A 27632-nucleotide genomic window follows, 5' to 3' on the forward strand; every position below is an offset into this window, starting at 1 on the left:
CCCTGCCGATTCTGCCAATACGGCCCACGGATAATTACTCCACGAGACCATGAAACAGCCCGGCAGCTCCGGGAGGAGATCGATAACGCATATATCACTGCAGGTGAAGCCGGTGCATGGCCCCAGCACTCTCCGCCACCAAATCACATGCGGTGACTTAATCCTATTCTAATCTTGTCCATCAGTGATGGTAGTGGTGGTGACTCGCGCTGGGCCAGTGGATCGCCGGGCCTTCCTGGTGCTGGTGCTGCAGCTGGGCTCAGTGGAGTGTGATGCTTGCCTGTCTCCTCCAGGGTGTATGGCACAGATGGGCCTTGGCACCCCGGCACTCCATCCACCAAACCATGTCCTCTGTCCACAGGAGTTGCCCACATTTGTGTGGCATGCCTGAGTACAGATAGGAGGTGAGCTTCATACTCTACACAGGCACGGCTTCATATGGCTCTGCCTGCACTGTGCTCAGACCACACCACCTGCATGTCTGAACAGACCCCACAAAGCTGTGGAAATAAATACAGTGCCAGTGCTGTAGCGTTAGTCTTCCTCACATCTCAGTAATGATGAAACGGAGAACATGTTCATGGCCTGTAGTAAGGAGGAACCAGCAGTTGCCCCCATAAAAATGAAATAAGGTCTTCCTCATATTAGACAGTGACACTTATATATAGCTGTATGTGCGTTTTTTGTGTGTGTGTGTGTGTGTGTGTGTGTGTGTGTGTGTTGTGTGTGTGTGTGTGTGTGTGTGGCAGCCTGAAGATGAGGAGTTGCAGGGTGGTTGTGTTTTGTACTGCTGCCCATGATCAGAGGACATACTGCTTCACAGGTGTGTACTGCAGAGGCAGTGGGGCTGTGAAACAGGGTGGCTGAGACAGGGTTAGCCTGGTGCAGGCAGTGATCTCACCCGGATTTAGGGCCCAGTAAAGCCCCATTGTCCATCTCCATGCCCAGAAGAACTCTTCCACCCTGTCGACGATAGCTGTATTGTCCTCATTCGTTGCACACTTTTGCAGTAGCTGTTTACAAGCTTGAACTGGGGTGCTTTTCCTCATCTGTTAAATTTGTGACACAGACACAGGGCATTGTGACCGCTGTGGTAGTGCATGCTGGGAAGGGCGACAGGGATTTCACATTACAGCTGAAGAGAGGGAAGCGAGTTTGAAGCTGTAGCTCTTGAGGGCTAGTTTTACTGTGGGGGCCATGCTCAACGCACAGGCCAAGCCCCTGTGCTGCCAGTATTTGGCTGTCTGTGCTGGCATGTTGTCTAGGCTCCCATTCTCAGAACAGACACTCGGCAGCTGTATGCTTCCTATTGTTTTTTCCTGCTCTCAAGGCTTTGTGGTAGAATCTCTTTGCTTTCATATGTTTCACTCCCACTGTCTTAATCACCTATGGTGGTTTCTCCTTTGATAACGTGAAACAAAAGGCAGTACAACACTGCCTGTCAAACCCATCCGGCCTTTAAGAACAAAGTCTAGCTTGTAATTAGGCAGAAAAGAGGCGCTTGGCTCTGCAGCACCGTTTTCACTATATTCTGTGTTTATTCTCATCAAGGCCTGCACTGCAGATCTGAAGGCAGGGACAGAGAGCTGTTCAGGCTGCTCTCAGAAACGCGTGCTAGCCGCCATATCCAACAAACTCCTTATCGCCCCTCTTAGCTAAGCTAATTAAGTTTCTTAATTAAAACGTGAAGAGGCTTATTAATTATGCAGGGAGCTGATTTTTTATCTTCTCTCCAAACATTAGTGCAGGATCAGGATGATAGATTGCCACCTCTGCCCATGTCATTATACAAAAAAAAATCAACAAAACAACAATTTAAAACACGCAGAAGGGAAGATGTGTTATCATTCCTGAGTGAACCAAAATAAATCTCTGCTCTCTTTATTGACTGCGAAGAGTGCCACCCCCCTACCACAACAAGTGATGGGTGTATTGGAGTGAATGAGATCCTTGATTTGAAAGAAATTGGAGTGGCCGCTTCAATGCAGCAATCTCGCTCCTTCAAGTGACAGATGCGTGGATGGAATGATTTGCTTGTTGATGGGGAGAGCGTATTTGTGTGGCGGGGAGCAGCTGAGATGTACTCAAATACTGTCCCTGTAGCGCGGCTCTCTCTGCTTGCTAAGTTAAGTGCCATCAATAAAGGTTCCACCTCATGTCCACGTACAAGCACGCTCTTTATGACCAGTTCAGGTAAACGCTGTCATTTTCTTCCTCTTTGCCGTAACCAGTGTGGCATTGCTGTAACCTTCATGTAAAATGCGTTAAAATTAACACTTCAGAATGCAGTACAGTTGTAAATGCTTACAAAAGCAATATTAATGGCATTATGCATTAAACATACACTGGTTTTGTTCCATCCAACATGTATATCATGTATATGGCTGTTAATAAGTACATACCAATGCTTTGCTTCCCAACATTTCACCGTGTTAGCTAAGTTAAAACCATCAGTGGAGACATTAGAAAACGATGCTGTTAATTGCGCATTCATAACCTAGTTGCTAGTGTCTCAGATTGTGCTGCAGGCCCCTCTTTCTAATCAGCGGATGTCACGCCACCGTGGAAATGAGGTTTCATCTTCTCATTTTCCGTGTCGGCGGCGAAACGCACTGGGTCGATCACCTTAAGTCGCTTTGATGGGTGGTGTGGAGAGAGATGATGACCGGAGAGTCGATCTCACTGAGCAGAGAGCATTTCATTTTACACAATAATTAAACATATATCAGATGGCTTGGGAGTAATCTGCTTTAAGCAGTTTGAACCAAAGGAGACTGTCTGTCCGTACACAGGCTTGAGAGGGAGTATGTATTGTTAGGAAATAATTTGTAGTGTGTAACCTAATGAGTACAAGACTCAGTTGTTATAGTAAACACAACAACACACTGCAGAGGTTGGAAGTGGAAGATACAATCTTGCTGATCAGTTCAACATGTGAGCCAAATCTAGGTCCCGCAGGTCCCTCAAAATCACCAGCAGTTTTGCAGAAGTTGTAAAGGGAGGCTCCAGTATATGGCGTCAGATTTATGTCAAAAGTCGCGAGCGCAGAAAACATTCTTGTGAGCGCAGGAAACATGCTTGCAAGCGTATAAAACATTCTCGCAAGCGCAGAAAACATTCTCGCGCACAAAGCAGCCACCACGTGTGAGAGAATTTCTGCTTGGCGAGCGTGTATGCCCTCCAGCGCTCGCCAAGCAGAAATTCTCTCGCGCGTGGTGGCTGCTTTGTGTGCGAGAATGTTTTCTGCGCTCGCGACTTTTGACATAAATCTGACGCCATACCAGTGTGGTTCTCCCAGAGTGAACTTTGGGATTGTGGGTCTGGGATGAGTCTGCACCACACAAGACCTCGACAAAGCCTTTGGATCGTACCACTTGGGAATCTTGGGAAATACTAGGGAATATGAACGCCTACTCTCTAAGGTCAAGCTTTTTATCAGCTCTGCTCTCTGCTGCACCGGGAGAAAGTTAAGTACTACTGCAATTAAATAACATTCACCTGGAAGGCAACCACAGGCTGAAACACTGTCATTTTGTGATGCTATCACAGCTTTGCTGGCTTAAATGAGTTTTTTATCTGTGGTTATTTTTCACTTGCGCATGAGATAAAAGGCAGCTTTCAATAGACTCCTGATATGTAGAGACAGCGATGATAATTCAGAAGAGGAATCACTGGCAAAGTGCCAACAGGAAAACTTGGATTGTATTGCCTTATTACCATAAAACTTGGCAGGACTTTAAAATGTGTAGGTGTTGATGCGTGATATTGATTACAAATGTTTTCATCACAAGGAAAGCCATTTATGAATACATTAACACAATAAAAATGCACGAGGCTTCATGACCTATCACTTAGACCACTTATGAAGGAGGCAATGTTGAAATGTCATATTAAAATGGTATTTTGTCATGGTATTAGCTGAAGAGTGTAGGGGTGTTGTTCCATATGCTGCCTATTTGCGGTCATCTTTTGACAACTTTAAAAGACAATTCATCACTGTTAGAGATGTAATTGCTTCCCATTTGGCACATTTGCCACATTTGGCAAAACTGGTTAGTGGTGCACATCATGCTTGACAGGTTTTTTATGCAGTTAAGTATGACAATGCCATACGCTTTTATAAGATGGGAGAGGTGTGACTAGAGCTGAACATACCTCTCCATTGTGTTAGTGTGGAATTACCACTTTGCATTGTGTAGCCGTGGAGGACATGGTTTGAAATTTGTGCGTCTTTAGACAAATTTCATTTTCGGACATTCTGGACTCCAAGTGAGATGTCCTAATGTAATGCAAATCCTGTGTCTATCTGCATATGTCTATATGGTATATGTAGTATATGTAGAATATGTAATACCATTCATTTTTTTCTGTATTTTTTCATATCTCAATAGGGAAAATATGGTCACATGTAGGATTTTTTGAAGGTTTCAAGAAAGGGTGGCCAGTTTGACTCCAGTCTCTAATTCCATAAAATAGCTCTGCCAGTGTTTAATTTCAGTGGGATTTTTTTGCCTTTATCCCCTATTTGTACAAGATGTGACCAGCACCAATCACCTGTCCAAATATTAAAAACCATTTCAGCACTGCCTTAAAACCAACGGTGACCACACAAAGCAGATTTGTTCATCTTTTCTTTTCCCCAATGCCTTGCCCTTTATCTGTGATACTGTACACCAGTTACAGCACATTTATAGGCAGTAATCGGTTTGATAAGACTGTGACATCACTTGTCCCGACCGTTTACGGTGAGTGATCTCCTGCAGAAGGATGTTGGGGGCGTACGTGTGACCGGAGGTGACAGCGGTTGGTAGAGAGACAGGATGTAGATGTGGCTGTCAGTGTGGCTGTCACCTGCCTGGGACCCTGGCCGTGACAGATTAATTACCTTGCCTGATCTTCAAATCAGGACAGCCAGACTGGTGGTGGATCGGGCGTGAAGTGGTGATACAAATTCACACCTCAGTGAGTGTCAGAGAGGTTGTCTCTGTTCACCCCCTGCTCCCAAACCACTTCTCACAATCACAAATAGCCCATCTTTCCTAATATCCTACATTCACTAACATCTCACCCTCCCTAATATCTCATCCTCAAAAATATTTCATGCTCACAAATATCTCACTCTCACTAATATCCCATTCTCACTAATATCTCATCTTCGTCAATATCTCATGCTGATAAATACCTCATTTTGTCTAATATCTCACCCTCACTAATATGTAATCTTTACCAATATCTCACCATCACACACATTAACTTGCCTGTTTTTAGCTGGTGTAGTCTAGTAGTCATTCCTGCAAAGGAGACATCATTTTAATCTGTATTGCCAAATGAGGATTGGCATTCTTTCTTGCCATTCTGTTGTTTTTCTCTGACAAGAAACAAAAGAATAGCTAAAGCGAGCAAAGGTGAGAACTGCTGTTTTATTGGTGTTGTCTTCCTCTTCCTCTTTTTAGTAGTAGTAGTGATAGTAGGGGTAGTAATAATCATAGTAGTTATTTGGAGATAATTTAGACAGCAGAGCCTCTACACTTTATGTGGTTTGACTGGTAGAGGCTGGCATGCTTAACTGTTAAGAGGAGAGAAGACAACCAAGCTATAATCTCAGTATGCATCTTAAAACATAATAAATAATAAATGATTGGTGATTGCTTTCAAATTGCTGTGGAATTATCCAGCCAGGATTGCAATGGCAAGATGTGTTCAAAGACTTCATTCTCTTGTGACGATGTTCACATGCACAGTAAAGGCAACATTATCTGCTCCTGTTCACTATATTTCTGCTCTTTTCCTGGAAGATTTGTAATTTGAGAGAAAACACTTCTTTTAAATCTCTGCCTGTTGTATGGTCAAGCAGTCATAATAGGGTACCAGCCAGAGGTAAAGGTAGGGGTGTTGAGATTCATTAATTTGACAAACCCACATAATATGGCTGTGTTCACACCTACAGCTTTGGGCTGTACACTGGGAAAAGACTTTTGGAAACAGTGGAAGTGTTAACATTGGGATCAAACATAAAAGCATCAGTTAATAGTAGGGCTGTATCGAATGCCATTTTTTGCCATTCGAATTTTAGGCAACCGTTTTTGAATGAAGCTTTGAACGTCTGTCGTGATGTCATCGTTTAGGCCTGTTGTTTCGGCATTTCGTAAGTGACCGAATGAATGTAACAAACAGTTCTGTCGACAAAAGTTCAACCAGCATTTGCTTTAGTGTACAGAATTATTCCTGTACGATTTCATGACACGTAATTCATTCCGTAAACTGCTGACTCACGGACCAAAGCCCTTTCGTGCGCATCATACCTTCAGTAATATAGCCTATAACTAATTTTGTACGTAAGCAAAACACTGATGTCTACGAAAGTTCAAGCAGCCTTTGCTTTTGTGGATGGAATGCCTTCTGTAACTGCAGAGTCACAGAATATATAGTGCTAAATCCCTTTCGTGCACATCATACTTTCAGTAATATAGCAAACAGTTAAGTGGACAAAATGTACATTCAATGGCATGGAATGATGATAGCATAGTGCATTCTGCATTTTGTGTCACAAAAGCATAAATGCTGGACTAGGACATCTACTACGTGGACAGAATTACTTTTGTCCACAAAATGAAAAGCACAGCGGTCAATTCAGTGCACGTCAGGAACCATCCCTTTTTTATTTCTGTGCATGAACACAATGCTAACGCGTTTGTGTTTTTCCTGGACAAAACGCGTTATGGTGCGTTTCGTAGCATAGGCATTCTGTCTATGAAAAAATGTCTGTTATACTTGGTGCCCCACAGTTTGTTGGCAAAATTAAGTAGGCCACTTTAACATCTAAATTTCTTGTATTACAGTAGCAATAACCTTAAAACTGCAACTGAACACCCATCCTAATAATCAAATGCTTAATTTCACAATCAAATGCCAATTAAATGAAGAAAGCTTCAAATTTTTCAGTACAGCGCTAGTTAATAGCAACAGTTACTGTACATTCTGTAGCCAGTGAGGTGGCCAGGGGATGGTATGGTGGCCTCGGGCTGGCTATGAGTGGCGACTCCTCATCTGTCAGTAGACAGTGATAGTCCAAGCATCTTGTTTATTGCAGTGGGTAGGTTAGCAGGTGGTGATGTTGCAGGAGTTGAAGATCCAGCAGGTGCTCTGTAGCATTGGGGGCAAACAGAGAAGCCATTATTAGGTATATGTATATGGTTGGAGAGAGGATCAACTGGATGAGTGAGAGTGTAGAGAAGAGTAGCCTGTGTACAATAAGGAAACCCTGACAGAATAAGGCTATAGCAGCATGACTAAGGGATGGGATGTAGAGAGTGAGCTTAGTTACAAGGGCAGACCTGAGGCTGTCACCACCAGATCAGGGCAGAGACACCATGCTGTGATATAGCAACAGCACTAACAGCTCAGTCTACCAGAGACACTATGACTTGTGTCAATAAGAAACTAATAATTAAGTGATACAATATTTGCTACAGACAATGATCAGAAGAGTTGTATGATTGTTAGACTTGTACAGCGCTGTCATTGTAACTAGTAGTGCATTTTCCTTTGTGGTTATGCTGTATGATTGCAAAACAAAATTGCAAGAAATTCTTGCGCAGTTTGGTACTCTGTGTGTTAAGCCGAATTGGGTGTTTTGGCATCATCAACAGTCAGCAGGGTAAAACGAAGAAGCTCGATCCCAAGGGTATTCACTGCAGTGTTGTGTCCCCTCTCAGCCTTGATAAACGCAGTGCTGAGAAAAGTTAGCTCTGCTTTGTATAATTATTTGACACATTTAAATGTAGACTGGCCAAATTTAAACATGAGCTCGAAATGGGCAGCAACAAGCCACAGCCAGGAACTTCAAGATTAAAAAGAAAATTATTGTCAGTACTGTGAGATTATTATTGTCACAGTTAACTAATTAGAGGGATTTGCCCGATTAAAAGTACATATTAATATTGCACTTATTATGTCATAAGCAAGACAGGAGTGCTTAGTGTATTGTAGTGTTCAAAGGCTGTATTTTATGAGGAAAGTAATGGCTGCATATAATGTAAACATTGTTTCTCCTTTGTATACATTATTTTGGCATTGTCTTTTGTGCAGTTCCCGAGGGTTAACTGGCAAATTACCTGGTCTGAACCACCTTCCAATGGGTCATGTACAGTATGTCTGCCGCACTGTACCTTGTGTTCTACTAACATAGTAATAAAACTCATTTTCAGAAACAAATTACCTGTTTAGCCTACATATGGGAGAAGCTAAGTGGTCCGCCACACTGAGTGGGCAGGTGTGTCAGCTGTCCCACAATGCTGTGTATTTCTGAATGGTCCAGCCCACATCATTTTCACAACCCCCTCTCCTCAACAAAGACTATGCCATGTAATCTCTGATAGCACTGGAGGAGGAAAGTGCGGAGGTACAGCGCGTTCCTGCATTCAGTCTTTGTCAGGTATTTGATTACCAAAGTTTCTGTGGATTTTGAGAACAATTTAAATGCTGCTCCGCTTGGTGTTAAAGCCAGTCCACATCTCAAACCAAAGTGATACACATTTGTCACACCCATTCAGTGGTGCAGCCACTTAGGAAAGCACTCAGGATCATAGCAGTCTTGGCACAAGTGTCAGTTTTTGCTATCTGTGCCACTTGCATTTCATCAATACACTATCTTTTTTGCACCCTCTAAATAGGGCTCTTAGAGAGATAGCTGTAAAAGCAGTGATACTTATTTAGGTTAAAGTGGTTCTTGAACAAAGATTTGTATGTACGGAGAGATGCTATGCAAAGTCACAAAGTTACTCATGTGTTTAAAATAAGCTTTCTTTTTAAATCTGTAAAAACAGGTCTGCCATGAAAAGAATCTATCTCAAAATTAAGACAAATTACACTGAACAATTTGGCCCAGATTACAAGGTTTATCCCTATGGACTCAGTTCTAGTCTGGGTTTGTCTCCCCATCACAGACTGTCCTCGTGGGTTGCAGTTCCAGGGTGGCTTCTAGAACACAGCTGAGCATTCCAAAATGGGATAGAATAGTGAAAAAAAATTTGGAATGCCCAATGTTCAAAAACAGAAAAGCCCTAGACAACAGCCTCCCATTAGCTGTAACTCATTTACTCCTCAATCCCCCTATGTCAGGTAAAATTCAACTTAAAAAACAAATCTCTTTTGATAGTATTAAGCTAAGTTGAAAAGGACCCTGTTTGTGCCAGATTCCATTGGTTACTAAGGGCAGAACCACACAGACAGCTGCAGGCAGCCCGTGGAGTGCCCTCTGTTTCCTCCACACCTCTGACTACGCCGTGCTCGCTTTTGTTCTCAGGTCAGCAGGTGTTTAAAGTGGAAAGCCAGTTCAAGGTGACCTGCCTTGCCTTGCAGCCCAGCGACCCTCATGTCTTCCTGTGTGGGGGATTCAGCCCAGAAGTCAAAGCCTGGGACACCAGAACCAGCAAGGTCAGCTTCCATTTCATTTCTGAACCTGCCATCTTGGCTCTCCACCTGTTCTTTTGCCTGCCCTGTATCTCCCAAGCACTACCATGCATGCTTGCAATGTAGAAGTGAGCTTCTGTCTGCAGTAAATGCTGTATTGTGTGATGTGACTTGAGCCTTTGATGTTATTCGTAGGCAGTGGGTGCAGATAAAGACACTCCCATGTGGGTTTTGTCATAATGCTGAGATAATTGGTTCTGCCAGTAAGAGCAGAAGTCAGTGCAGAGCCTGAGCATTGAGCAGTTACCCATCATTGCTAATCAAGGCATTGCTTGTCTCCCTCATAGGCTGAGAGATCACATGGTTCCTCATGCAAACATGGTTTCAGGTCTCACTGTTGAATTTCAGCAGTGGGAGAGCAAGCAAGGTGTGTCAAAAATAACCAGAGGAGTGATTCTCTGTGACTTCAGCCAGCTGGTTGTGGCAACCCATGTCCCATGAGAGTGACTTGGGGGCGGGGGTGTTAGTCCTACCCCACAACACCAATTGGGAATCATTTCACACCTGAACTCATGATTAACAAAGAATACATGTTGCAGTTGTACATACAGAGGCTCTTGCTGTGATAAAGAAGTTCAAAGAGTCATCATTGATTGGGAGGGTGTTTGAGGGATTTGGTTTTATTGCTGTTTTAAGCAAACAGGACACTGTATTGCTAAGCGGGTGAAGGGGGGCACTGAGGGGGCTCCTGTTCCAGCACCTCCTGTCCCAGCAGGTGGTGAGGGTGTATCGGGCAGCTGTCCAGCAGACCCTGGACATCCTCTTCCTGGCAGGAGGGAAGGAGTTTGTGACCAGCAGTGATTCGGTGAGCCGGGACTCGGCTGAACGCACGCTCATCGCTTGGGACTTCCAGACGTCAGCCAAAGTGTCCAATCAGATCTTCCATGTAAGCAGTGGGGAGAGACCTCCGTGGGGGCTGCTATTATCAGACAGATGAATGTTTTTGTCCTGCAGAAAATCTGCTACAACTCGGAGCTGAAGCTCTACTGGGTTCTCTGATGCTTTGAGAATTTATGGCTCCTTTTTACCAAAACAGAGATCTATTGTAGAATTTATTCTGCTGTGGTGAAAGTTAACCACTGTGGTCAATGTTAGCCACAAAGCAAAGCAATACAGTCAGTGTTAGCCACAAAGCAATGGGCTGCAGTCAGTGTTAGTCACAAAGCAAAGCACTGCACTGAAGGTCTGTGTCCTTTGGTTGTAAAAGCATGCCCTTTACAGAAACTGTAGTATGGTTAGATTTTATTAAACATATAAAAAAACAGCTGTACATTTGGCATAAAGTATAGAACATGGTGCTGTGTCATAATAATCTGTAAACCACAAAACCTCCTCTCAGTTACAGTTAATCTGATTTGCACCTGTTAAAGTGTGAAAAGCACATTTGGACCTTTTCTGTGAAGTCATGAGAAAGTGACCAGCTCTGCTGGTGTCAGTGTTACTTGGTCTTTTACGGTCTTTTATGGTCTTTCCTCCGGAGAATAAAAGCTGTTTCTCTGCAGGAGCGTTACACGTGTCCCAGCCTGACGCTGCATCCTCACAATGATTGGTTCGTCGCCCAGACCAACGGGAACTACATCGCCCTGTTCTCAGCACAGAGGCCCTACAGGATGAACAAGGGGAGGCGTTTTGAGGGACACAAGGTCAGTGCCTGCTGACTGCAGTAAGACCACACATATTGACTAGATACTGACCAGGTAATGACCTTTGCGTTTTAATGCCTATAAAAACTCTTCATGTTCAGGAAATAGATGCAGGAGGAATAACACTTGTAAAGGAGGCAAGAATAAATCAAATACCGTTTGAAGGCAGGATATTAAGAATATGAGATGGACAAACATCAGATTCATCCCGTCTTTTTCATTTCTCAGCATTCATTTGTTGATATGCAGCCTCTGAGAGTGCCTATAAAGCTACTGCAGTGAAGGGTTATTAAGTGGATCATCTCTGTTGTAAAGTGTTACTGAGGATTCAGTGGCACGGTTTGTTGATGTGGTCTGTGGTGTTGCGTCTGTCCCAGGTGGAGGGTTTTGCAGTGGGGTGCGAGTTCTCCCCTGATGGGACAGTCCTGGCCTCAGGGAGCGCCACTGGCTCGGTCCACTTTTACGACTACCAGAGCTCCCGGGCGCTGCGGACCCTGCAGGCACACCAGGAAGCCTGCGTGGGCATAAGCCTCCACCCTGTCCTGCCTGCGGTGGCCGCCACATGCGACTGGAGCGGGGAGGTCAACGTCTGGCACTGACAGTTGGGAGGGCTGAGGGGGACATGGCCAAGAAGCACCTCCAGGGACACAGTCACACACACGCTTTAACTCTCTTTCACACACAGCACTCGCACACTCACAAACAACCTGCTGCCATGAATTTGCAGATCTATTTTTTCATCTTTATATAACCATGATAATTACAGACAGACTGGATGGAAGTAAATTCAATGTGATAAGCCCAGGATTTATTTGTCATGTGTTTATTTACTTATTTATGCCTCATTAATTTTAGAACCCAGTCTACTGCTTAATGTTTTTGTGAATACACTTTTTATCATGAAAATCCCTTGTGCATGGGGTCCATCTTGAGACCTGACGTTACTGATCACTTATTTGTCTTCATTTACCATGAGAAACATCCAAAGCGGCCATACGTATGTGCATCTGGATGAATGTCACTGAATGAAGGACTTCAGCACTAGATGAGAGAATATTTTACTACTACATGGTAAGAAGACCAGTTTTTTTTTTAACCAAGTTCTAGCCCATCTTGTGGAAGATTCACAAAGGTCAAATCAAATCATGGTTATAACTTGTGGTTATAACTGAAACTGAATTCCAGCTGGAGAATTTGCTCTTTGTTCTTTATATATAATTTATATTATATATAAATTTATATAATTTTTATATATAAAAGTGACACAGCAAGGGGAGAGGTGATTTAGGGCCGATACTTCCCCACCAGTGACTCCACCCCTTCCCCAGTTCACACCACACCTTCCCATTGGACACTGACAGGCGTTTGGGTTCATCAACCCCAGATAAAAGGGAGCCCTCTCCTCAGTGCCTGGTGTGGGAGGGAGGCAGGTTTGCTGTTTAACGGAAGTGTGAAGGCAAAGATCTTTGTGTACAGAGAAACTGGTGCCTGACCTTGTTTGGAGGAGGACCTGAATCATGTTTTGACCTGTGCTTTAGACTGGAACTGCCTTGTGGACTCTCCTGTGTTGGATTTTGTTTGCCTGTTTCCCATTAAAAGTGTGGTGGAATCACCATGGGAACCATATTTTCTGTAGTTTTGGGTGGTATTATTGCACATGTTCTGCCATATGATTATATGTCCTCAGGATTGTAGGACTGCAGTATGGCCACTGTGATAACATTTCAAATCCATCCAATTTTGTTTTAAACCAGAGTACCATCATGCATATATTATTGTTTTTTTAACCTTTTTTCTCCCCAAGGTTGTTTCACCCATGCATGATGCAGCAGTAAAATCAAGGCCTTTTAAAATTTCATGTAAAAATTAGAGGACATATTGGGGTTCTCTGCAAGTGCTTCTATTCAGAGATGCAATGCACTTTGCCCATGTAAGACAGTGCCTGGTACCTGTTGATTGACTCATTAGTGTTATAGCCTTAAATAATACACGTTGAACAGAACGCTAAGTATGATGCTTAACTATATAAAACAAAGGCTTCTTTAAAAAGGACAATTTAAATTTTTTAACTTTCAAAGGACTCTCTCTTAGAAGAAAAAAGAAAAATGTTTTCACACATTTTCTACATAAGTTGGTGAAAAGAAGTCAAGGCACGTTATACTGAAGAGGATCAAAGAAAGCTTTGTTAATTAACATTTCAAAGGGTAAACTGCAATGCCTTTGTACGTTCATTATCAAAAGTAATGAGTATGCTGCCATATCTACCATATTCAGAGACTGACCTAATTGTAGAACAAATCAAATAGCTGTCCTTTCTTATTTATTTTTTTGAATACTGTGGGCAGAATTCCACCAGGGATTGTCATCTTTAATTTCATTCACAGCAATCAGATGGGTCCACTGATGCACAGAGAGCTGACAAGCAAGCTGCCTGAGAAACCAATAACCCTCTGTGAAGAAGTGGAAAACACTAAAATGCCCATTACAAGGGGTAACGTTTCTCTGACTTCTCAGGAATGCATTGTGCAGTCAGTTCAGAAGTATTTTCCTCCTCCTACACCCACACCTGAGAAGTTATGTCATTTTGTCATTTGGATTGATATTAAATTACCAAGCAGTCTTTCAGGGGAATGGAGACTGAAGGCTACGTAGGAGGATGGACGCTCTGAAGCAAAGCTGTCTTTTTAACAGTTGCACAGAGAAAGTGCCATTTTTTGTAATTTTTTGTAAGTTTATCCCTCTACAACTCAGCCAATAGTTAGGTTAGAATATGTCCTATTTTGATGTCACTTTCATGAAACACTTATCTCAAAAAGCTAACATTTTTTCTGGGTGATTAAGAATTTTGGATATCATCTGCAAAAGGAGATTTGCCATCAACGTGAATTGAAATAAATAAAATTTGATAATGCATGAAAATCTAGCAAATAAAAATCAATAAAGCTCTGATGCTAGTTGTCCATGGGTTAAGTTCATCATTGTTCTTTATTAAGTAAAGAAACATACGACAAAATATATTAACATGCATTATAATGTGAATACAAACAGCTGACCTTGTTTCATAGAAGGATGTGAATGGATCTGAGGTAGAACAGGACAGAGGGACATATCAAAGAGTCAAAGTGAAGAACATTAAGGTGACAGAGAAAATCAAAACTAGAAATGAACTAATGTTAATTATATAATTCAATATCTACAACAATAAAGGAATACATTTTAAAAAATGGGTCAATGTGTATGAGCCTCCACTTCAACTTCTCTGTATTTCCAGCTGACTACATCGCTGCTAAGAAAATAAAGTTTTTGAGACCTGCGTCTGCTCTTTTCTCAGCAGAAAAAATATGAAAAAAATGAACACTTTAGGGAAGAGTTACAGAGCTCTCGGTCGCCTGCTGATGACGTCAGCAGCAGCAGCAGTGGTAGTCCGTTCCTAGTCAAGGCAGCAGCTTGAAACAAGAGCGACGATGACGTGGCTGAGTTAGAGAGAACCCTAAGAGAAAGGTCAGGGTTTAATGGAGAAGGCATTGCAGAAAGAAACACCACAGTGAAAGGAGTTGCCGGAGCAAGTCGCTAATTTTGGTTCGGTCAATGCGGCCCATGCGGGTCCTCTCTCGGAAATGTACTACACAGTAGAGGAGGACCTGGCCTTTCTAAAACCCTCTATATACCCAGAACTATAAACATGTATTTACAAGGCCATGGGAAGGAGCCAAACCGGCAGCTACAGCTACCAAAAGGAATTAAGGCAAAATGTACCAAGGGTGTCTGGCGGGAGTCAGTTCAATCTGCCAGCTAATTCATGTTTTAGATAAACATTGGGCTCACTGGCATCTTAGTGAAAGCATGGGGTATTCTGTGATTAAAAAGCTGGATTGTACCAAACTAACAGATTGCGACAATTTATTGAAGCATCTCTCAAGGCCCCACAGTTCAGCTACCTAAATGGGGGCACACACACAAACACACGTACATACCGCAAGCGTGTGAGATATTGAAAGACAGTGGGGTGTAGACTTCCAAACAGTCCTTTCACCTACATGTTGTTGGTTGTGATAGGCAAATCTGACTTTTAAGCACACACCTAATGTACACTGTATGTACCATTAATTTAACAGTCATTTTCAAAGCTGCCTTTCATTTTACCTTTGACAATTACGTTATAATTGTGCAATTGGTATCCTCTTGTGTTGTACCTAATTCTGCCACTATCTGTGTTATTGCTTTTTCAGAATGACACCCTTTTTTATGACAGTCGAGGGCAAACATGTTTATTGATCTCGGAGCAACATGTGAAATGTCACTCAACTTCCAAGTTTCAGCAGTAGAGCGGTCTCCTCACATAAATCCCCTCTGTCCTTAAACCCTGGTTAAGTAACCCCTGCTTTATTAACCAAGTCATACTGTGAAGTATACTAAAGAAAGCTGCAGCTTGTCTCCAGCTTGCTTTAACTACATCAACCAAACATGTAAAACTAAGGCTGCAAACACACTCCAGTGTTGCATTTCAGCTCCTCTGAAACCTAACTGCTGGAATCTCAAGCTGTCTCCTGCTCCAGTTGCCCTTGGCTCAAAAGCAGGCCTGGCAGAGACCTAAAGAATTATCCCCTGCATAAAGAGTGTGCCCCCTCAGTTCAGCAGAGTGCCGTAAAGCTGCGCCTTGGTCAGACTGTCCTTTCTGCAAAGCCCCGTGCTTCCAAATTTTTGGTACTGTGTCGGCGTCTTCCTCTGGAGGGTGGGGCTCTGGCGCTCCAGCTGGTAGTGCTGCATGTCAGAGGGCTCCAGGGGGCTTTGGTTTAAAGACTCCGCCGAGCTGTTGGGGCTGACGTCCACATACTCCTTCTTCATGCTGCCGGCGGTGCTCTCCCTGTCCTTGGAGCTTCCTGAGTGGAACAGGCTGCGCTCTGACTCCTGGCTTTCTTCCTGGGACCGGTACAGCGGGCCCTTGTCCTGCTTGAGCAGGGTCAGGCTGTGCTCGGGGCTGGGGCCAGGGCTGGGAGAGGGGGCATAGCAGTGGTCGAGGACGCGGCTGTGGTAGACGTCATCGCCCTCCTGGAAGCTGCTGTACAGGGGGCCTAACTTGATCTTGGCAGGACCCACAGTGAAGTGCTGCTCTGAGAAGCTGTAGGGCGACGCCCGGCCGGGATTGCGGTAGGAGTAAGCGTTGATGTCCTCCACGCTCAGCTGCCTCCAGCGGCCGCTCAGCTCCTCCTCGGGGACGCGGACACCGCGCCCGTTACCATACGGCTGGGCGGAGCCCACGCTGCGGGAGGACGCAAGGCGGAGAGAGGGGTAGGGCTCACCGAAGCAGGCAGACACAGCGCGGCCGTAGGCGGGTGAGCTGCCGTTCTGTGGGCCACGGCCCATGTGCTGGAAGCTGCGCGACTTGGGGAAGCCGGGGCTGTCCTTCTCATAGGAGGAGCTGCTCTTGCGCTCATATTCACCGTCCCGCCAGTCCATGTACAGGGCTTGCTGGGAGGAGGAGACGGTGCTGCTCAGGGCGTGGCCCTTCTCGTCCGATGCCGCACTGAAGCTGGAGTAGGAGCTGGAGGCTGGCAGGGAGCCGGCAGCGAAGTCAGCGAAGGAGGCCTCACGGCGGGGGAAGCCAGTGGGGAAGCCGTCCTCCTCGGGGTTGCTGTCGGTGGAGTTGTGCGCCTGCAGGTGGTCCCCCTCGGGGCCCTGCAGGTCCACGCTCTGCCGCCGCTCCCGCCGCCGCTCATCCGGGCAGTACAGCGCCGTGTCGCTGCAGTACAGGTCCGACGACTTGTAGACCGCACGCCGTTGCAGGCGCTCGCTGCCCATGCTGTTGAGCAGGAAGTCGGGGTCCTGGGGCTGCGGGCTCGGCGAGCGCGTGGCGGGGAGGCTGCTGCCGGGCTCCGGCTTCTCCAGCACCTTGGCGATGACGGCGGTGGGCACCGAGTCCGAGTAGGGCGTGTGGCAGAGGGGCAGGGCCACCCCACAGCCATGCTTCTCCATGTGCATGCTCACCCTCTCCTGAAATTCAGAGGGGAGCTGGGAGAGAGAGAGAGAGAGAGAGAGAGAGAGAGGGAGGGAGGGAGTGGGAGAGAGAGAAGGAGAAAGAGAGTGAGAGAGGGAAAGAGGGAGAGAAAGAGAGTGAGAGAGAGAGGTAAAGACAGAGAGAGACCGAGAGAGGGAGAGAGAGACATAGGGAAAGGGAGAAAGAGAGGCAGAGAGATAGAGGGAGAGAGAAAGGGACAGAATGTTAATTGCTTTGGCAATATTATGTTCAGAACAGTCATGCCAATAAAGCATATTTAAATCTGAATTTGAAAGAGAAAGGACTGTCATAGACAACTGTCAAAGACATGGATCAGAGAACTGAATTAGTGATGTGTTGTTGTTTGTGTTATACGTATAATTCATATGAAATGGATGTTATTCGTTGATATTGACTTTAAGCTTTAACAAAATGTTCAGTACAGGTACATTATGTCACTAAAGCATTTTGAATTGAACACAGCAAGGAGGAGGGAAGGAGAGAGGGAGAGAGAGGAGGTGAAAGGAGGAAAAGAAAAGAGAAGGGAGATAAATAGAAGTGGTGAAGGAAGAAGGCCAGGCAGCAATGTGTGAGAGTGGGGATGTCTCCAGCAAGGCGTGTGGTGAGGAGCTCATGAATACAACATCAAAGTTGGAGGTTCTGAGGCATGCCGTCAAAGCGCGGATGCCTCCAACTTCGCAGGTGTCAGAAAACTGCGTCGTGCGCCGGGTCCCAGCGAGGAGACGCCGTCACCGAGCCAACCTACGCATATTCATGACCCTCTGCGACAGCAGACGCGCAACACATGCGGCGCGTCATCATCATCAGCACTCTACCCCCTACGGCTCCAGATGCGGAGACATGATGCATTCCCACGTCTCCGAATGGAATGGCCAGGGGACTGACGGTGGGACTTTCCGGCCTCTCCTGTTCTAATGATCTTGCTGACCACAACACCCTCCTGCTTTGCCAGAGATCCGGCCCTCCCTCTTGCTGTGTGCTCTCTCCCCCCCCCCGGGCTCCATCAATCAGTGTGGACAACAGCGCATCAAATCACTCTGCATTGGCCATGCTGTCTGCAGTATCCCTTGTCCTTGTCAATGTACAACCAGAAAAAAAAGTTGTTGTCAGTTCAAGTTAGAATCTTGTGTGCGATTTTTTTTCCCCCGGCATTATTTGTGGGGAGAGTGAGGGATGGCGGGGGGGGGAAGGTCACTCAAAATCTCTCTGTCAGCAGCATCGGGTCTTGGTTGGTGTCTTTCTCTGCACCATCAAACTCACAGCGGCTCCCGGGGAGCAGCTCAGATTCAGATTAGACCATCGCTTTGGCTTCCAGTAGGGAGTGAAAAAAATCATAATAAAACAGAGAAAGGGAGAGAAAAAAAGCATCACACCGTTGCTTTGGGTGAAAATAGATGCTGGGCATAAAACACCAGTTGTTTGATGTCTGTGCTATTGTTAGAATCCCTCCCCACTGAAAACTCAATAGAGAAGTAGGTGAGGCTTCAGGGTCACCAAATGCTTCTACACACTACACTAGCCACCCCCACTCCGCAGAGCCAACGCAACGCTGCAGCCGATAATTAGTGGATGTATGGAATTAGATCACAAAGACAAACAGGACGATATGTGAAGATAATGTGCCGCACATTAGGTAATGCATTTTTATCTTGGAAGAAGCCATGGATCAAGGCCATTGGCATTGCCTCAGATGATGCCTGTGACTGAGTTATACACACATTCACACGGTATTGTAACGTTTTTCATGGCATGAGAATTTGAGAGTGCTATGTGTTTATCCAGTCTCAGTCGGGTGGGGTTTCTGGTCTTGCAACTGTAAAGTACCTTCCTCTAGATTGTGCTACCTGTAAGCACTGCTATCTGCTGCTGTATGGCATTTGACTGATGCCAAGTATCAGTATGTATGACAAGTGCTTTATATCATATGGCAGGTTGTGCTGCTGAAATTGAGAGTTGGATTTGCTCTCACTACACGACATTAGGCATTCCAAATACACACTCACAATCCATAGATCAATAAATGAAGCTGTCACGATGCATTCTGGGAAGTTATATAACAGCTATAACTCCAGTTTGCATTGACATTTCCATCAGCATTTCCCCCCAGCCGGAGGTAGTGATGTGATTCTGAGTGCTCTATTCACTTTCAAATCTGTGCTCTCCACCCAGGCTTGCTGAGTTGCTTGGAGCAGTTACAATACACTGAAAGAACCAGTCAGTCTTTCCTCTTAACTCATTCATCAATAAACACTTAAACTGCTCCTGTGCAGGCCTGCCAATGGAAACGCTGTTTGCCAAAGGTGGCTGTTCTGAGCTATTTCTGTCAGTGCATTCCGATTACATCATGAACAGCTACAGTGAAAGGGTTAAATTGGGAAGGGTTTGTTGGAATGATATGACAACCCAAAAGTGCTGCTAAACTTTTAAGAAGAATTTGGAATTTAAATTAATCTAAAAATCATTTTTGCATGTCTCATGATGTTGGGTGTGTGGTAACCATCTACCCTATCTTGCAGAATGCACTTACAGTTTAACATGATAGAACAAAACCACCGCCAGTGATCTAAGAGTCACTGCCAGCCATGTAAAGATGCGTCAGGGTTATTGAAAGAGAATATTTAAGGATGAATCCAGGCATGTTTATTTCTTAGTTCAATCTGTTTTGGTCTCCATAGACCTCCAACCTACAAATAAAATAAACCAAACAAAAAAAAAAAAAAATCCTGAATCAGATTTTAATTTCCATTTCTAAAACTACATTTCTGCTTTCCTTTAATCATAAATGTGCACCTCAACAACAAGATATTTTACAATACTTTTGTCAGAATCAGTGACACTGTGGTAATTTGTCGTTTTCCGTTGCTGCATATGCGGCACTTGCACTTGGCTGATGACATGGCTGATGTAAACAGTCCTTTTTGTTCTGATGCGATGTGTCCTGGGAATCTCTAGCTCCAGGGAAAGTGAATGAAACCCACAGCTACAGCACAGAACAGATCAGCATGGAAGCATGTTATGCTCTATAAATAGGCTTGCGCTGCGTTGAGATGATGGTGCTTCAACTTCCCATTCCTCTAGCTCTTGTACAAGGGGAAATCCCTGCTGCCAGCAGGTGGGCCCTCTACAGCAGTCGATAAGTGCAAATCTCAGCCGAGGACTCCCCTGTATTAACAGTGCTTTCTCAACCAGATTTAACAGCTGCCAGGATACTGCCACTAAATGCTGCTCAAGACTCTGAGCGTAGTTTTATATGAAAGAATGAAGGCATTCCATAAAAGCGGCGCTGGTTCTGCCACGCTGCGCCTGCAATAACACGCTAGGAAACGGTGGGGGAGACAGGAGCAACGGGGGGAATGATTGCCCTCTCCCTGCGCACGTCACGCCCTCCGCCGCCTCCCAGCTGGAGGCCTCAGATGGAGACGTGACAAACAGCAGGGGCCGCAAATACACGGCTTGTTGAGAGGTCTCAGCCATGTAGCTTATGTGGAGAAAGCAACATAAATCAAGCGGAGGGCATGAAACGCCAGTGTGACAGAAGGGACGGCTGCTTGTAATGGGATTTGCCATTTCCTGGCAATCATTCAGGTATTGCGGACTTGGGCATACAGGGAAAAAAAACAAAAATCCTTGACACAGCTACATTAGCTTGGTAATGGAGAAGTTGACTTGGAACTCAATATCGGCTGCCCTTTCTCTGTTGGTTCTGACACACAGCAAACTCAGCAGAAAACTGTGTGCCCTGAGCATATTCTGTCCATGGGTGAACCTGAAAGTCCTTCTCCAGCCTCGCTCCAAATGTATGGCTCTTTCGAAATGGTGGCAGGCTCCTGGGATTCACCAACCCTCAAGGGTGGAGGCTTGTGGCTGAAAGAATCTGAATTTGGGGAGGATCTCACCTCTGAAAGCTTGTGGGCTCTGTAGTGAGATTTGCTGCACTGGAGCAGCTGGGCAGCAAGGTTGCAGTCCTTTCTGTACAAGTCCTAGAGAGAAAAGGATTTAGCATTAGCTCTGATTCAGACACATGAGGCTTCATGCAGAGGGTCAGTACTTTCACTTGGAAGGCTGTAGGAGGTAGTGGGGTGGGACAGGTTTTAGTAGGAGAGTGTCAAACAGGACCAGAAGTTTCTGTTTCCACCCACAGCATACACAGAAGCGCAAACACAATCAGTTTGACAGGTTATCCAGAACCCTTGTGATAACAATCCCTGTGCCAGAGTTCTGGACCGGAAGCATTTGTGCACTTTAGGGAAGAGAGACACCGCCTTGACCCCGCCGTGAAATGGATAAATCTGCACGATGCGTGCTCTGTAGTAGATTAAGGTCAAATCCTGACAGGAACATCAAATCACGCCTGCGTTGGGCCTCTGCTGCTGTGAAAGTGCTGTAAATCGCATATGTGTGCAGTCACTGATAGTTGGCATTGGAAATACATTTACCTTAGGTGGTGTTAGCAGGACACAAACTCCCTAAATCCAGGAGGACAGGACACTATTAAAGAGCCTGTGAGTCTTACTTTGCAGATGATTGGAGGTAGATGTCAAGAACAGAGGAATTGGGTATTTTGTGCCTAAGCAGCCCCTGTGTTTTAATGTTTCCTCAGCTTTCTCTCTTACCTTATCATACACACTGCACTGGTGCTCATATTTAATGCAGATAAAACAAGAAGCGCAAAACCTAAAGCTATTTCAGACCATACCCAATCTACAGATTAACTGCCTGTCAGCTTTCATCAGCTTGGTTGTTTTTCACTGGCTCTGAGAGTCATGGCTTTTGCATTCATCTGTTGATGTTGACTACTATGTACACTGGTGATGGTAACAGCCTAACATGGTCAGGTTTACAGTTCATACCAATAGGGGTGGGAAAAAAAACGATTCATGATATATCGCGATTTTTTATAGCACAATACTAAATATCAATACTTCTTCCCAGAATCGATACTTTCGATTCGTAATAGTGGCGCTGCACTGCTGTATTGCTTTCACTGACAAATGTGAGCCAAGAGTGGCCGAGAATTCCACCAGGCCTGTAGAGGGTGCTTCTAAACGCTTGGGCTGCTGAATACTGTGACACGAATAAAAATAGTGCCAGAAAAATCGCAATAATCAATACTATTGAATTGCAATACTTGTAGAATCGCAATATATCGGAATTGCAATATGAATCGAATTGGCACCAAAGTATTGTGATAATATCGTATCGTGACAAAAGCATATCGTCCCAGCCCTACATACCAACTGGGAATGTCTGAAGACGTCTAACACTTGCCATTTCCTCTCTAGCACAAATGGCACAAAAGACATTCATTTTGCATCACCCTTTTGGAATGCTCCTCTAATTATGAGATGACGTGTGTAATTAGTGAATTGGTCTAATAAGCGCTGTAGGTTAATGTTTCACACAGACGTTCTAACATTTCTTCCATTTGTGAATTTATTTGGTGCTAAGTCTTAGCTATGTAATATAACAATAGGAAATATTACAACATTTAACTATGCAACATGTTTGCTTTGAACTGCAGCTGGCCAACTACTCCATGTTTAGCATTATGTTGTCTTGTATTTTTAACTGTTCTTTTGTGGGATATGCATTAAATGGATCACTTGCAGGCTAATTCTGTGTGCATATAAAAATGTGATGAAGTAAATGAGCTTTAAACAAGCCCAATGTTGGGGCTCTGGAGTGGCTCAGACAGCTAAAGATTGTTCTTTACCCTACAGTCAGGGTTTGGGCCCGGGTGTGTCATCAGCTGACAGCGAATGGGGGCCCACAGAAGAAGAACACATTGGATTCAGACTGCTGGGGAAGGGGTGAGAGTTTCCTCTGTGTTCAGGTGCCTTGCTGTTCATCAAACGTCTGTGAGCCGCTTAGATTAAATAAGCGGAGACACGCCCATCCTCCAATTGCTGTTTACTTCACTGTGGTGCATTATGGGTGATGAGTAGTCCGTAGGTGAGTGCATGGAAAGTTCTGTGTTTGCTGCGCCTAGTGCCCCTGTGCAACTGCATAGGTTGTTACAGTGAGGCCAAAAAAGGATGCCAAGGGAAAAAAGCAGAAAAAACATTATGTTTAATGCTAGCTGCCACGACAAACATAATTAGTCTAGTGCCATTTATATGGCATGATTTATATGAGATGAACTCACTATGTCCTATTAACTATTACATGTCACACATAACTTTACTGTATTTAATATGATTTTGTAAAACATCTTAAGTTGTTATTAAGGATTACTCTGCTATTTCTTTACTTGGTACTCAGAATGCCCAGTATTTGGTGCAGTATTAAAGATGAATCTGAATCTAAATTGAATCTGTCTGGATTCATGAGGTTTTCATCACATTATGGTGCTTTTATTTAGCAATGCTCATAAATTCTGTGGCTCCCTCACTCTTATGTCAGCTTTGTGTGGTGCAGCTGGTCTAGACACCATCTACATTTTCAGCAAGCATGGAGACCATCTAGCCTGCAATGCAGCACTCATAGCTTTAGGAGTTACTATCACATTCCAGCCACCCACCACCAAGTTTAAAAAATGGGAGCTTTAGCTGCAGATGGAATCGATACCATAGCATTGCCATTCAAGCATGCCCTAGAAGAGGGCCGGTGGCCAACCCTCACTGAACTCTTGCCCATTTGACTGACCTCTCTGTGACATTTGGGAGGCATCACAGAGTGGGCTGATCAATGCGCAGAGGGCAAGTGTGTGAGTTCGGACTGGGCGTGATGGATCACATAAAAAGTTGAAGGTAACAAATCTGAAGTGCCTGCATTTCTTGTAGAGGCATTTTTTTTTTACCTCTCCACGTGGGCTACCCTGAGCCAGCTCTGCCAGCCTGTGAGTAATCAGATATTTTCCTGCCAATGCCAAAGTGGCATCAAGCATTAATATACACAACCACCTCTCCTCCCGCTGCACATCATCCAATCAATTCTAAGACGAAAGATCATTTTCTGTGGCATGGCTCGTGGCCAGAGCAATGGCTTTGGCACATTGTCCACTTGTCTTATGGCTCTCATAAACAAACTGTTTATTCATCCATGTATTTATGTATTTATTTATTTGTTTATTATCTTGTGTGTGTGTTAGTGTGGAGGGGGGCTTGTTTGGAGGAGAGTAGATCAGTACACAATCCTTGCATTAAAGATGTTTTTCTCTCATCAAGCTCCCTGTGGTGGTGATATTAACTGTAATGGATTGTGGAATCATATCAATCCTACACCACTTTGTAATGAGGGTTTTTGCATCAGTGTGTTTGTATGTGGGACTAAGAACAACATCTTCTCCTTTTAAGATATATATTCCAACAGTCCATTAGGCTACAGCTAACATTCACATATGTTGTTCTCCATTCTCACTGTGCCAGAATAGTTACTCTGACACCCTGATAGGATACTCTGACTTTTCATGTCTGGCTGGTGAAACTCCTCTACTCTTTATCCCTGATCTCTCTTTTCAAAGTCTTTTATGAGACCGTTGGGACTTTCTCACTTTCAAGTGGATGCACAGTCCATGGCACTGACATTCTGAACATCAGAGGAGTGTTCCCCCTAGGGTCACATCATCAGCTGTGCGCTGGAAATGATCCTCCACTGCACTAGTCAAGGGTTTCTTGTTGCCTGCTGGGTAGATGGCAGTTGTGGCCAGTCTCTTATGCATTGAGCTGATGGGTTGGGCGCCCAAGGAAGGAAAGGCAAATATCATGCAGCATTTACTCCTTACCTAAGCCTGCAGCAAATCTCCCCTCCGTAGCCTGGGGACACTGCAGCAACCATGGGATAAACGAGTCGCTCCTTCTCGCTAATGAAGTCCCTCCTCCCAAAGCCCCTGACTGGTATTATAAGTTAGAGGCTGTCCAGAACCCTTGGAGCTGTGTGTCTCGCTCACCTGAGATGCAGACTGTAGCCATGGATGGAAACTTGCCCTGGGGCTTTCCCTGCTTACTCCCCAGCCTGAGCTGACCACCCCGCTGGAATAAGGCTATCCACATATTTAAGGGAAACAATTGATCCAGAGCAGTGGCACAAACTCAAATGAAATCACCGGCTCTGTTGAGCCAGCCTGCCGGGGTGTGTTGCCCACCATGGCGGATAATGTCATATGACATTTGGTAGTGGTGGTGGTGGGAGGGGGGCCTGTTTGGGGCCTGTTCAATTAGCTTGTTCTATTCCTCTGGGTGACAGGAATCTTTTGAGGATTTATCCAAAACCACAGAGGCATTAAATACATATGCAGTCAACAGTGACTACAGCAGGTTCAAGCAACAGAAAGCCTCTCTCCATGGGGTCTGAAAGGTACACTCACATTGTCCTCTCGCAGTTTCTCGATAGTGATCTTGGCCTCCATCAGGTGGTTGTTGAGCACAATGATCTCTCGGCTCAGGGCTCTTTTCTCCTCCTCATGGTGCTGTGACTGAAGGAACGTGTCAGTTAACAGGGAGAACAGTGGAAACAATAACAGTATTAAAGACAATGATAACAGCAATAAGGCATAGAAGAATAATAACAACAATACAAATCTATAACAACAGTCATCGCGCACTGAAAGCTCTCTACAACTCAAAGATATCTGAAAAGGGCACTTGCATAACCACACAGACCATATAAGCAGTTAAAAAATAGCTGGCTGTGGAGACAAATTGGCATAAAATATGTAATTAGGTCATTACAAAATAATACAATGTAACATTATACAAACACAAAAGCTCTGTGAACCTCCCAATTGCTTAGTCGTCTATTCATCAGTAACACACTAAGAAATATGAATTTGATGTATATGTTGGTATTTGTGTGTAGAAGTGATCCTGATTATAAAAAGAAAAACATCAGCAAGTACAATATTTGATACAATATATAGCTCTTCCCAATATATGAATGCTATTAGTGAATTCATCAGTGGTTCTCATTTTTCTCAAGTAGTTCTCAAGACTACACAAATGACATACTGAACTCATCAATTATCAGTATGCCTGTTAACATTTGGTTTTTGACATTAGTAAGGTTCAATAAAAAAATAAAAGTCACAAGACTTTTAAAAAATCCCTTAATAAAGCCCAAAATATAATGCTTAAAGCATATTGATGTTCTCTTGGGATTTTTCTATGCAGTAAAATTGTAAGTAAAAAAAACCCTACAGTAATAGCCATCTACACAAATGGGAGGTCAGAAATGAAAAGGGCAATATTAACAAATTGGGACTGTACCATCACTGACAATGCAGAAATTGAAAGCAGCCACTGAAAGATAGTTGATAATTCCTTAATTACTAAAGGAAATTGTGCTAAAAATAAATCCTAATTGTTCTCATCAAAGCAATAATTGATCTATGCTAGATCTGAGTGATAAACATTGATGTCATCATGTTTCTTGGGTTGATTTATTTTGATTTATCATGTGTTCTGCAAAGGTTTTGAAATCTTAGCAAAGGGATATTTCACAACAATCAGTGTGTGGAGTTCTTAAGTTATTTAATCAATCAACTGAAAATAATCCTGCAAGGTGTGTTTTCTTTTTTGGATTCATCATAAGCAGAAAAAAATCAAGGCAAGGCTATCTATTAATAAAAATGGTATAATGGTTACAAAATGCTTACTTGCTGACCAATTAATTGGGCCCTTTCGTTATAAAGCTGTATCTGGCAAATGATTTATATGAGAGCGACCCTTTTCACAACAGATTCACTATTATACTGTCATGCAGAGGTAGAGGACATTGTTATAGGCTATAATTAACATCGGCATAACCAATAACCTGGCATTGATATTCACGGCCATTCTGCGGGCTTCCCATTAATCTCTCTCTGCATGCTCCTCTGCTGCCTCGCTCAGCCCCCAATACCTTGTAATCACATTCTGCATTGGCAAAGGTGGGACCCGCTGCTGCCACCAGCCGCCAGACTCCCCCCCCCCCACCAGGGAAATATTAGGATTGATTGGGAACTTCCAATCCTTTTAACGCTTTGTTTGAAGAAAGGGGTTTTTCACACCGGCAGTGCTCAGAGAGCCAGCCTGCTCCAGCGCTTTAGGAACATGCTTTGCCGAAGCTCGGTTGATAATCAATCACCTCCATCCTCGGACTTTTGCAAATCAGTCTTTCTGTTTTTTCTTTTCATTAGTAACAGTTGGTACTAATAAAGCAAGGCTGTACATTCTACTCACCTTTTACATTTATTTAGATCAAGGTTTGAGCATCAAACAAGCCTTCATCAGCTTCATACCTGAAGGCCTGACAAATGCATGTTTATGGCTAAAACATTGGTCTAAATAACTGCATAAAGACAGGAGTGTGCAATGTTTTTGTTACTTCTAGTTGTATTCCACCTGCATTCCAGAACCTTAACACCTGAATTATGGGCAGGGCTGGGAAGGTTACCTTTAATATGTATTCCACTACAGAAACAGAGTACTTGCTCTAAAATGTAATTTGAAACGTATTCTGTTAGATTACTCAAGGTAACGTAACCTAAATACTTTGGATTACTTTCTGAACACTGTGTTTTTAAT

At 44.1% G+C, this 27632-nt stretch overlaps 2 protein-coding genes across 5 annotated transcripts in view; one reads left to right on the top strand and one right to left on the bottom strand.

The window, feature by feature from the left end:
• wdr25 (WD repeat domain 25) overlaps positions 1-13668 on the top strand; it is a 37650-nt gene extending 23982 nt beyond the window's left edge. Inside the window, exons 4-8 of one of the 2 annotated variants that reach the window (XR_005005366.1) lie at positions 9305-9435; positions 10187-10357; positions 10974-11114; positions 11492-12185; positions 13499-13668. Coding sequence is in view for 1 of the 2 variants with exons in the window: in XM_036542693.1 (XP_036398586.1) it covers positions 9305-9435; positions 10187-10357; positions 10974-11114; positions 11492-11713 (665 nt within the window). In the remaining variant the exon portion in view is untranslated. Of the gene's footprint in view, positions 1-9304; positions 9436-10186; positions 10358-10973; positions 11115-11491; positions 12443-13498 lie in introns of those variants that run through there. The other variant, XM_036542693.1, reaches the window with a different exon arrangement.
• A 406-nt stretch (positions 13669-14074) lies between these two features.
• Positions 14075-27632, bottom strand: part of LOC118787290 (brain-enriched guanylate kinase-associated protein) — a 61409-nt gene continuing 47851 nt past the window's right edge. For all 3 annotated transcript variants that reach the window (XM_036542807.1, XM_036542804.1, XM_036542805.1), the window contains 3 exons: positions 25436-25543; positions 21027-21110; positions 14075-17123 (listed from right to left, as the gene is read on the bottom strand). In XM_036542807.1, coding sequence (XP_036398700.1) covers positions 15741-17123; positions 21027-21110; positions 25436-25543 — 1575 coding nt within the window. In that variant the 3' untranslated portion in view covers positions 14075-15740. The remainder of the gene's footprint in view (positions 17124-21026; positions 21111-25435; positions 25544-27632) is intronic.

Source organism: Megalops cyprinoides, chromosome 12, assembly GCF_013368585.1.
Source record: "Megalops cyprinoides isolate fMegCyp1 chromosome 12, fMegCyp1.pri, whole genome shotgun sequence".
NCBI lineage: Eukaryota > Metazoa > Chordata > Actinopteri > Elopiformes > Megalopidae > Megalops > Megalops cyprinoides.